Source organism: Molothrus aeneus, chromosome 24 (assembly GCF_037042795.1).
Source record: "Molothrus aeneus isolate 106 chromosome 24, BPBGC_Maene_1.0, whole genome shotgun sequence".
NCBI lineage: Eukaryota > Metazoa > Chordata > Aves > Passeriformes > Icteridae > Molothrus > Molothrus aeneus.
Genome location: NC_089669.1, coordinates 4006824 through 4019207, shown reverse-complemented (window position 1 = coordinate 4019207; position 12384 = coordinate 4006824). Strand labels below are relative to the sequence as shown.

Genomic DNA, 12384 nt, shown 5'->3' with positions numbered 1-12384 from the left:
CGGTCCTGTTCCTGTGCAGCAACCCAGGCAAGAACAAAAATATTATTAACTCCCTTTTTCCCATCCAATTCCCCAACAGGAGCAATCAAAAACCAAATTTCTCTCTACTTCACATAGCCACAACCCTCAGATCCTCCAAGCACGAAGGTTATTGGATGATTAACATTTTGCAAATGTGATTATTCAATGTCTTCCGCATTTTTTTTTCCAGGGAATGCAAGAAAAATGACTTTACTGGCGTTCCTCTTCCTGCTCACCTTGGTCCCAGCTGGGTCTGTAAGGAGCAGACACCTCCCCAAGGCAGCCAGTGAGTGTCACCTGCATGGGGCACAGGTTTTGGGGTGGCCGAGGACCAGGGGTGGCACTGGGAAGGGAGGAGGAGGGTCTGGGTGGTGCCTGCAACAGGCTTAAAAAGAGAAAAAGATCAAGTTAAAAAGATAAAAGTGGATGTATTTCATGAAGGGCTTTCAGGTACATTGAGGGCAGATGAAGCCTCCCACAAGGCTACAGCCAAAATAGACAATGTTTCTCAAAAACAGCTTTTTGAGTTTCTTGAAACAGAGGCCAAACAAAAAGTAAAAAAGATAAAAGGGAATGTATTTCATTAAGGTCCTTTGGGTACATTGAGGGCACACGAAGCCTCCCATGAGGCTACACCCAAAATGGACAATGGTCACAAGTTTCTTGAAACAGAGGTCAAACAAAAAGTAAAAAATATAAAAGTGGATGTATTTCATGAAGGGCCTTCAGGTACATTGAGGGCAGATGAAGCCTCCTATGAGGCTACACCCAAAATGGATGATGGTCATGAGTTTCTTGAAACAGAGGCCAGATAAAAAGTAAAAAGGATAAAAGTGGATGTATTTAATGGAGGCCCTTCAGGTACATTAAAGGCAGATGAAGCCACCCATGAGGCTACACCCAAAATAGACAATGTTTCTCAAAAACAGGTTTTTTAGTTTCTGGAAACAGAGGTCAAACAAAAAGTAAAAAATATAAAAGTGGATGTATTTCATGAAGGGCCAAAATCAATGATGGTCAGGAGTTTCTTAAAACAGAGGCCAGATAAAAAGTAAAAAGGATAAAAGTGGATGTATTTAATGGAGGCCCTTCAGGTACATTAAAGGCAGATGAAGCCTACCACAAGGCTACACCCAAAATAGAGAATGTTTCTCAAAAACAGGTTTTTTAGTTTCTGGAAACAGAGGCCAAACAAAAAGTTAAAAGGATAAAAGTGGAGCTATTTCATGAAGGGGCTTCAGGTACATTGAGGGCAGATGAAGCCTCCTATGAGGCTACACCCAAAATGGGCAATGGTCACAAGTTTCTCAGAGTGAAATAATTTTGGTCGGTTTGCACATTCTGCAATTCCAGCTTCAGGTAATGAAGGCAGATACCCCCAGCTTGCTCCCCAAAATTCACTTTTGTTTATATTTGGGGCCTGAGGCAGAGGGTGTCCTTGAGTTGCAGGCCCAGAGGGATTTTTGTCTGACCAAAATGTGAAAAGAGCTTCTGACATTCTAAATGCAGCTCAGAGTTCTACACCAGTGCAGAACAGGACCTGAAAAATACAGAAGTTAAAATCTGAAGGCATCATGGGGAGCACCTTTATCTCACAGGTGTCCCTCGCTGCCATGGGAGCTCATGGGCACCCGGTGGCACACACAGCCCTGGGGACACACAGGGTGGCACACAGAGCACTGGGGCACACAGGGTGGCACACACAGCCTGGTGGCACACATGATGGCACACAGAGCCCTGGAGCACACAGGACACTGCCCTGGGGCACACAGGGTGGCACACACAGCCCCGGGGCACACAGGGTGGCACACACAGCCCCGGGGCACACGCAGCCCTGGGGCACACAGGGCACTGCCCTGGGGCACACAGGGTGGCACACACAGCCCCGGGGCACACAGGGTGGCACACACAGCCCCGGGGCACACGCAGCCCTGGGGCACACAGGGCACTGCCCTGGGGCACACAGGGTGGCACACACAGGGTGGCACACACAGCCCTGGTGGCACACAGGGTGGCACACACAGCCCTGGTGGCACACACACCCCTGGTGGCACACAGGGCACACTGCCCTGGGGCACACAGGGTGGCACACAGCCCTAGGGCACACAGGGTGGCACACACAGCCCTGGGGCACACAGGACACAGCCCTGGGGCACACAGGGTGGCACACACAGCCCTGGGGCACACAGGACACAGCCCTGGGGCACACAGGGTGGCACACACAGCCCTGGTGGCACACACAGCCCTGGGGCACACAGGGCACACTGCCCTGGGGCACACAGGGTGGCACACAGCCCTAGGGCACACAGGGTGGCACACACAGCCCCGGGGCACACAGGACACAGCCCTGGGGCACACAAGGTGGCACACACAGCCCTGGTGGCACACAAGGTGGCACACACAGCCCCGGGGCACACAGGGCACTGCCCTGGGGCACACAAGGTGGCACACACAGCCTGGTGGCACACAGGGCACTGACCCCAGCCTGTTCCCCCGCAGTCTCCAGCCCCGTGTTCGGCCCCAGGGAGGTGCACGGCGTGCGGGGGGGCTCGGTCACCGTGAAATGCTTCTACCCCCCCACCCCGATGAACAAGCACGACAGGAAATACTGGTGCAGGCAGAAGGGCTCCAGCTGCCTCACCGTGGTGTCCTCTGACTTCGTGGCTGCTGCCTACCGGGGCAGGGTCACCCTCACTGACCATCCCCAGGAGGAACATTTCTTGGTCAACATCTCAGCGCTGGAGATGGGCGATGCCGGCACCTTCCAGTGCGGCCTGGGCACCAATGGCAGGGGGCTCTCCTTCAGAGTCACCCTCAGCGTTGCTGAAGGTAATTACAGCCTTGGGGCCCCCGAAAAATACCATTTTCTTGGGATTTTTACCAATATTAGTACTCCCTCAAATACCATTTTTCTTGGGATTTTACCAATATTAGGACTACCTCAAATACCATTTTCTTGGGATTTTACCAATTGGTAATTTACAAATTGGTAATTTTACCCATATTGACTCCCTCAAATACCATTTTCTTTCAGGTTTTTTTTCTTGGTATTTTACCAGTATTAGGGCTCCCTCAAATACCACTTTCTTGGTATTTTACCAATATTAGGGCTCCCTCAAATACCATTTTCGTGGTATTTTACCAATTGGTAATTTTACCCATATTGACTCCCTCAAAAACCATTTTCTTGGTATTTTACCAATATTTTACTCCCTACAATACCATTTTCTTTGAGTTTTTCCCCCTCTCCCTCTTAAAGAAGGCTTCACCTCTGGCCTGCCTGGTGTGTGAGAGCTGCAGGTGCTTTCAGGGAGGGCTCATTTCATCCCCTGAGTGTCTCTGTGCACAGCCCCACCTGTTCCTGAGGATGCTGAGCTCTTCTACGTGAAGCTGCGCAGCACCTGGACCGTGACCTGCGGCTTTGGGAAGGAGACGGCCGAGATGAGGAAATACCTGTGCAAGAAGGAGAAGGATGGCTGCAGGAACATTGTCAACAGCTATCAGGACAAAGATGTCCCAGGGGGACTTCAGCTGACTTTTGAGAGCCCTCCAGGCTCGTTCCGTGTCACCATGACTCAGATGGACTGGGAAGATGCAGGCTTGTACTACTGTGGGGCCGGTGAATATGAGAAGGACAGCACAAAGAAGGAGCTGGACGTGTTTATCTACGAGGGTGAGCTGTTCCCAGAGTGTTTTCCCCTTCCTCTCTCCTGCTTTTCAGAAGCATCAGCTGCAGTGTCACTTTATTTAGCGAGAACTTGAATTTCTCTTTGCTATTATCCTATTCTCTCATCTATATACTTATTTCTATCCATTTAACCACCTGTAACGCACTAAACCATCACTAAATGAAGCTTGTACCCAGACTTCACCTTCCCAGATGTGGATAGCTCCGTTCCCCAGCCCAAAACTCCAGCAGACAAGTTCCACCCCCCCAGTCTGAGGCAAGCAAGCTGTCTCTTCAAGCCCCCAGATCCTTAAATCTCAAACTGACAGATGTAGATGGTCCCTCTAGCAAAGGGAACAAAGCTTTGGAATATCTGCCCACAAAGCCAACAACACTCAGTGAATTTGGGAAAAAGCAAGGCCTGACTGACCCTTTAGGATGAATTCCCACCAGTGCCATGACAGTCTCCTGATGTTTGCACCCCTGAGCTTTGCCTGGGCTCCCTTTGGCCATAGCAGCTTTGTTTGATCTGATAATGTTGATTTCCTTGGGAGGGTGCCCCATGGACACAAGTGAGACTCTTATAACTGCTCATTTCATTCTTACCAACAGACAAACATTTCCCTCACTTAAAGACCAACATAACTGCAAAAGTTGGAGGTTCAGCAAGCTTCGAGTGCCTCTATGACCCTCTGCTAAACTCCTCCTCGAGGTTCTGGTGCAAGCAGAAAGGCAGGCAATGTGGTAACACAATCATAGACAACACTGGGCGTGTGGAGGACTCCTATGAAGGAAGAGTGGCCATGTTCGAGAACCCCGAAAACAAAACCCTCACCATCATCCTGAACCAGCTGCAGGAGAAGGACAAAGGCACTTACTGGTGCATGTCAAATGAACTGAGGGAGCAGCAGTCATCCACAGAACTGACGGTTGTGCCGGGTAAGAGCTGTGCACTGGCAGTTCTCTGCCTGCTCAGCGGGTACAGAACCACCCCAAGGGAGCAGTCTGGCTTTTTGGGAAGGGATGTGAGCTCCAAGCCTGAACTCACCCCAGCAGCTTTAAAGCTGAGACAGGAAGGTTCGGTTTTGTGGGAATGTGTTCGCAGAAAACTCTCATGAAATATTTCTTAAGCCTTACAAGAAGATGTTATAAATGAATTAGCCAATTTGATTAATAAGGAGAATTTGTTCCAAGTAATTAAAATACAATACAAAAAGGCCACAAGCAAAGATCAGATCAGCGCTGAACCAGGTTGGGTGAGACAGGGAGGGCATTCTGGCTCCTCTCCTCTGTACATCACCAAGAGACAGCTCTCACAAAGTCTTTTTATACATTTCTAAGCTTCAAGGGTTGCCGGGAAGGGTTTCTTGCTTTCTTATTGTTGATTTTATCCTTTTAGCATATTCATGTAGTTTTTCCTTTCTTGCTGAGAGTTTCCCAAACTGTTAGAGGAAAATCTCCTGCAATATACATTCTAGGAGACACATATTTATCTTATCGATGATGAATGCCTATTGCTGGGGTTTGCTCAGACGAATAATCCTCTGGAATGAACATTTCTGGAGACGAATGTTCAGGCTAGGATCTTGGTGCATATCACTGAAATCTCATCAGAGGGAATTTCCCAGAACCCTCCTTTGGTATGCCAGGATTTTCACCAGGTGAGATTAGTGTAGCCTCAGCACCAATTTATACACATCATCTATTACATAAACAGCACCTTTAATGTTAATTTAGCAACACAAGGAGCACTTTCCTTCCAAGCTGGAAAGTGCTGCCAACACAAGGAAGGCAAAAAGGTTGAGAGGAGGCAGGAGAGAGGCCACTGCCCTGGGAGATGTAGCCACAGCCCCGCACTCTGTCCCAAGGGGGCAAGGCTGTCTCAAGGAGCGAGGGTCCCGAGGCTGTCTCCTCCCAGGGTTTTATTTACCCCCAGCAGCATCACCACCTGCTGAGTGCCTCTCCCACCCCTGAAAGCTCTCCCCCAGCCCCGATGTCCCGTTTGCCTTCACAGGAGAACCTGCACTGACGGGAAAGAAGGAAGTGGAGGCACAGGCGGGCTCGCGGGTGAATTTAACCTGCTGTTACCCCTGCAAGTACTACTCCTACGAGAAGTACTGGTGCAAGTGGAACAACACGGGCTGTGCCATGCTGCCAGTGCAGCAGCAGCAGGGGCTGCCCCAGCCGGGGGACGCCTGTGAGCCGAACGCCAGGACGGTGGTGCTGAGCCTGGACCCGGTGGCCGAGGAAGATGAAGGCTGGTACTGGTGCGGGCTGAAGCGCAACGGGGTCTTCGGGGAAACCATGGCCGTGGAGCTGCGGGTGAGCGCAGGTGAGCCCCGGGCAGGGCCGGCTGTCCCTGCTGCTGCCCCGTGCCCGGCAGGGCTCCCCACCGCCGCTAGGCTGCAGCAGCTCAAAGCACAAGCGCGGGCACCTCGCGGCTTCCCGGCTTCGCACTCTTGGCCTTCAGGGTTTTTGTCTCTCTGTTTTGACTTCCCAGTCGTAAAAAACCTCTTTCAGTCTAAACCTCACCTCTTTTTACAGCAATTTTACTTTTAACCCCGTGCTGATTAATTGTTTCTATTACAATGGAATATTTTATTTTTAATAAAATAATATTATATTTATATAATATTATTTTTATATAATATAAAATAATAATATTTTATATTATTTTTAATATAACATTTTATTATAATATAATAATATTATTATAATATTTTATTTTTATTTTTAATAAATAATATTATATTATTATCTATAATTAGATATAATAATTACATTACTATATTTATTATATAATAATAATTTATCATAGAATTATTATAAAATCTATAATTATAATTGTATAATTAATTATATAAGTTATTATGATTATATAATAATCATATAATTAATTATAATTACATATAATATATAATACAAAAATTATATATTAATTATGATTATGTAACAATTATATAATTAATTATGTTATAATTTATTATTAAATAATAATAATTGATATTATTTTATTATATTCTATAATATTTTAATACTTTATAGCAATACTCGATTTATTTTATATTTATTTATTAAATTTTATATTTAAATATATAAGTATTATGTTATTACTTAATATTATTGTTGTTATTATTATTTAAAATATAATATATAATATTGTAATGATTTATAATAATATTTTATTTATTTTATAATATATTATTTACTTTTATATTTAATTATATATAAGTATTATGTTATTTTAATCATTATTGCTATTATTTTATAATTATATACTATTATTATTTTTAATAATAGCATTTTATTTATTTTATAATATATTTATTTAGTTTAGGCAACATCTGGCACCTTTCAGGCAAAGAACTGATCAAGTTCAGAGATCTTGCTCCAGGGAACTTCTTATCTTAATAAACATGAAACCAGGAAGGAGCAGGAGAGGCTGACACCAACAGCAAGGGGCTTAGTCTCAGCTTTGGTGGAGTATTTTGGAATTGAAATGGTTTTGGGGGAAGGAATATTGTTAGAAGCAGAGAAAGAACAGAGCCCTGGGTATCTGATATTTACCCATCCAAAGTGGGTGATGGCTAAAGTGAAAACAGGGTAAAACAGCCCCATTCCATTGCTTTCGGTGGGCAAAGAGACAGGAATAAAAGGAAAGCAAGGAGGTAAAATTTGACCTGGAAATATTAGAGGCAGAACTTAGAAATGCAAGACTTTTTCAAAAGTTCATTGGCAGAGAGATCCTGCTTGAGATTTTCACAGTAAATTATTTGGTGTGAGAGCATTTCAGGCCTTGAGCCCCCCTTTTGAAGAGCCTCTCATGGAAAGCCAAACCCCCAACAGCAGCTCCACATCCACCAAACACATCCCAGCAGTTTTTGTGTGCAGCTCTCCTGCTGCTGCTCTCTAACCCCTCTCCTTCCTTGGGACACACAGGGAGAGATGCCAAGCTCAGCCCAGAGTTCCTGGATGTTGATTCCAGCCGTGATCCTGGAGCTGTTCCCCCAGGAGGAGCCCACAGTGACGCTGAGGTGCGAAAAGGAGCTGCCCCAGAAAGGTTGGTTCTCTCCATCCCATGCCATTTATCATTTTTGTGGGGTTTATATGAACCCATTGTGTTTGTACACCCTGTGTGTGTTGTTTAGCAACATACACAAAAAATCTTGTCCCCAAAGAACTTTGCTCTAAATGTCAGAGAAGATAAAAAGTGACAGCAAAGGGCAAGATGACTCACAATTAATCTCCAATTCAAGAAAATAGTATCAGAAGGAAATTATTAGAAATTCCAGGTACAAAGTACTTTTGTTGATATTAGAGAATTTTCCTTCACGTATTTATAACCCAGCTGCTGATGTAGCTGTTTCAGCCCGACCTCAAGCCTATATTTTTATTTGGGTTTTATTCTGTGTGCTAGAATCCAGTTCATTGATTGAATTGCACCATGCTCACTCAGAATTACCATCCTACCCAAATTTAGCCTGCTGGATTTTCACATGCATCATTCTCAGTGACATCTCTCTCCCTCTGTTCCAGCTCTGATGAAAGCCATGGCTCCAACACTCTGGCCCTGGTGCTGGGCCCTCTTGCTGGCCTGATCCTGATTGTTGTGACAGCTTTTGCCATTGTCAAATACAGGCAGCTGAAGAGATCTGGTGAGTTCCTGCCTCTCTGGGCTCTCAAGAAACAGCAGCAGCATTGAGTTAAAGGTCCTGAGCTCATTTGAGTTCAATGGCCTGAGCTGCTCTCCTGGTACCACACCAGGATGGGCAGGAAGGTCTCTGCTCCTCCTGTGACCCATCCAGAGAGCTCCAAGCCCCTGCTTTGATCCATCCAGAGAGCTCCAAGCCCCTGCTTTGATCCATCCAGAGAGCTCCAAGCCCCTGCTCCTCCTGTGACCCATCCAGAGAGCTCCAACCCCTGCTTTGATCCATCCAGAGAGCTCCAACCCCCTGCTCCTCCTGTGACCCATCCAGAGAGCTCCAACCCCCTGCTCCTCCTGTGACCCCGTCCAGAGAGCTCCAACCCCCTGCTCCTCACACTGACCCATCCAGGGAGCTCCAACTCCCTGCTCTGACCCATCCAGGGAGCTCCAACCCCCTGCTCCTCACACTGACCCATCCAGAGAGCTCCAGCTCCCAGAGTGTCCAGGCTGAGGCAGAGCCCAGCCCTCTGTGGGCTTTGCCCATTGTGCCACAGCATCACCTGGCACAGAGGGTTTGGCTCTTTACGCGCTCCCACCCACTCTGAGCGAGACCTGAGGGATTTTCCTGCTCTCTCCCACCAGACCTGGTGTCCGTGGGGAGCTACAGGACCAACATCAGCATGTCAGACTTTGAGAGTGTGAGGGACTTCAGTGCCAGCAACAGAGTGAAGGAGACCCATGAGACCCCCATGGGAGGGGATGGTGAGTGACCCCAGCCCAGCCCCGGGGTCAGGGGCAGCCCTTCCTTGCTGAAATACCCCACAAAGGCCACAGAAACACCTGCCAGCCTCTGTCCCCTCCCCAACACCTTCCTTTCTCTGCCTGCAGAGTTCATCACCACCACGGACACTCCGGACAATGCTGCCAACACAACAAAGGCAAAAAGGGTAAGGGGAGGCAGGAGAGAGGCCACTGACCTGGGAGATGTGGCCACAGCCCTGCACTCTGTCCCAAAGGGGCTGTCTCCTCCCAGGGGCTTTATTTATACCCAGGTGCTCTCCTTTTTACCCAGATCCAGCCCCTGTGGGTGGGGGGGTCTCACCCCTGTCCTCACTCCCTGTTTTAGCAGAGACATCAACAGCAGCCACTTTGCTTCAAGAAATAAACCAAGGCAGCCCCAGGCAGTGTCAGGAACGTTGGGTTTGTTACCAGAAATACAAATCACTGGGATGAGCAGATGGCTGGAAACCATCACATCCCACTTCTCAATGGCACGGGGAGGCAGGGAGGGCTCTGCCATTGCAAGGGCTGAGATTTGCTGTGATCTCTGCCTTTCCCCAGTTTTCTGTGCCTCCCCTTGGGTAAGATCATGGTGCATTGGCCCCATTTGGCAGTGGCTGCAGGTGCCACATTCAAGCCTGTGCTTTTCAAAGCCCCTACCAACAGGAGAGGTGTGGGTGGTGTAAGTTCCTGGAGCTGAACTGGAGTAATCAAGGAAACTGTCAGGACACCAGTAAAGCCCAGGAGCTTTAGGACAAGGGGGCTGGATGCCAACAACCAGGGACAGGCTTGCCAAGGAATCCCAAACCTAAAAGCTTTTGGGGTTGATGCTCACATCAGCACCAGTGTGATCCACTGGATCATCCCACTCCTGCAGTGTCCCCATGTTATCCTGGGATATCCACAAAGCGCTGCCCATGCCCATGCCCTGACTGTGTCCTCCTGTCCTTCCCAGAGCTCCAAGGAGGAAGCTGACCTCGCCTACTCCTCCTTCCTGGCCACCTCCAGCAGCATCGCCCAGGCCAGCTCCGGGGGACACAGCGCTGGCCTGGACGTGTCCCCACCCCAGGACCGGGTCTGAGGGGAGGTGGCAGCGCCTGGGACTGGCTCTGCCTTGAGGATCACAACGTCAGCAAACAGCACTGTTCATTTCTCTCACAATTTGCTATAGCTTGTCCTGTTTTTTTGCTTAAATTCAGCTTCAAGTGGTGATTTAGGAGGAGTGGTTTGATGGCAAGCGGGGCTGGAAGTGCAGGTCTGAGTGAGGAGGCTGGGCTGGGAAACAGCAGGAACTCATCCCACCAGCAGCCCCAAATCCTACACTGGGCTCTCAGAGGCCAGAAGGAGCATTGTGGAAAAAAAAAAAAAAAAAAAAAAAGAAAAAAAAATTCCCATTTTCTTTTAAAGGCAGCTGGGAAACCCTTTAGAACAGCGTCTGATGCTTTTGATTCCTCTGAGCTTTCCCGACCTGAGGGCAGCACCTGCAGGGCAGACACGTCTGGAGTGTTTGTGTGCACAAGCAATAAAGAATCCAGTGGCTTTCAGCAGACTGGGGAACTCAGCATCTGTGGGACATCACAGGAGGGCCCACTCAGAGAGGCACAAAAGGGTGGGAAAAGCTGAATATTCCACGGATAAAGCAGTGCAGGAAGAGGTGACAATGGCAGGCTGGGTTATCTGGCCAACACTGAATTTCACTGAGGATAAACACAAATGATTCCTGAATTGTGGATTCCAGAATTTCACTGAGGATGAAACACAAATGATTCCTGAATTGTGGATTTTCATTCTGTGATGAGCAGGGCAGCATCTCCCTCCTGCTCACCAGCTCTCACACCCACATTGCACCTTCCTGCCTGCCCTCAAAGGGAGGTCAGGGCTCACCTGCCGCATCCCCAGGGCTGCATCCCCTCAGCAGTGCCGTGGGAAGGGGTTTGGGTCTTGGGAAAGGCGTGAGGGGCCGGGACAGGTCTGTGAGGGAGCGGGACAGGTCTGTGAGGGACCGCGACAGGTTCATGAAAGGGACTGGGACAGGTTCATGAAAGGGACTGGGACAGGTTCATGAAAGGGACTGGGACAGGTCCGTGAGGGGCTTGGACAGGTCTGTGAGGGATCAGGACAGGTCCATGAGGGACAGGGACTGGTCCGTGCTGGGACAGGTCCATGAAAGGGAAACGGGTCAGGTCTGTGAGGGGGTTGGGACATGTCCATGCTGGGACTGGGACAGTTCCATGAAAGGACCGGGCGGGATATGTCCGTGAAAGGGCCAGGACAGATTAATGAAAGGGTACCAGGACAGGTCCATGCTGTGACAGGGACAGGTCCATGCTGGGACCGGGACAGATCCATGAAAGGGGCAGGGACAGGTCTGTGCTGGGACCAGGACAGATCCGAGGAAGGGACCGGGCCAGGTCTGTGAGGGGGCCGGGACAGGTCCATGCTGGGTCCGGGATAGGTCCGTAAAGGGCCGGGACACATCCGTGAAAGGGACCGGAAAGATTACGGAAAGGGAACTGGGACAGGTCCATGCTGGGACCGGGACAGGTTCCGGAAAGGGAACTGGGACAGGTCCATGATGGGACTGGGACAGGTTCCGGAAAGGGAACTGGGACAGGTCCATGCTGGGACCGGGACAGGTTCCTGAAAGGGGTTGGGACAGGTCCATGCTGGGACCGGGACAGGTTCCTGAAAGGGGTTGGGACAGGTCCATGCTGGGACCGGGACAGGTCTGCGCCTGTCCAGAGCCGGGAAGGAGGGAGTGCCTGACTCAGGTGCAGCAGGAAAGGCGTGAGCCTGGAAAGCATCCCCGGCGGGCAGCAGCAGCAGCAGAACGCTCGGGTTTGGAAATTTCTGAGAGCAGAAAACCCCTTTCGCTCTCCCTTTGTAAATCCTCTTCCTCCTCCGCCTGCCCCACGGCGTCCTTTGCCCAGCTCCGCTCCTCCCTCGCTGCCCTGGGAGCAGCCAGGATGAGCCGAGCTCCGGCAGAGGAGCAGGGCTGGGCTGAGCATCTTGCAGCCCTCAGCTGCCTGTTGTGCCCCCCGCCCCTTCCCACTGCTGGCACTTAATTAATTGCTCTTATTTTGTTTAGGCAACATCTGGCGCCTTTCAGGTGAAGAACTGATCAAGATCAGAGATCTTGCTCCGTACTTCATATCTTCATAAACTTCATATCTTAATAAACATGAAACCAGGAGAGGCTGACACCAACAGCAAGGGGCTTAGTCTCAGCTTTGGTGGAGTATTTTGGAATTGAAATGGTTTTGGGGGAAGG

At 49.2% G+C, this 12384-nt stretch overlaps 1 protein-coding gene across 1 annotated transcript; it reads left to right on the top strand.

Annotated features, from left to right (window-relative positions):
- The first annotated feature begins 219 nt into the window (after positions 1-219).
- Positions 220-10194, top strand: PIGR (polymeric immunoglobulin receptor). Its single transcript, XM_066565456.1, has 10 exons — positions 220-307; positions 2521-2850; positions 3371-3694; positions 4301-4627; positions 5703-6020; positions 7628-7748; positions 8225-8343; positions 8976-9095; positions 9222-9280; positions 10069-10194. The coding sequence occupies exons 1-10, from the start codon at positions 226-228 to the stop codon at positions 10192-10194; spliced, it is 1926 nt and encodes a 641-aa protein (XP_066421553.1). The 5' UTR covers positions 220-225.
- Positions 10195-12384: the final 2190 nt, after the last annotated feature.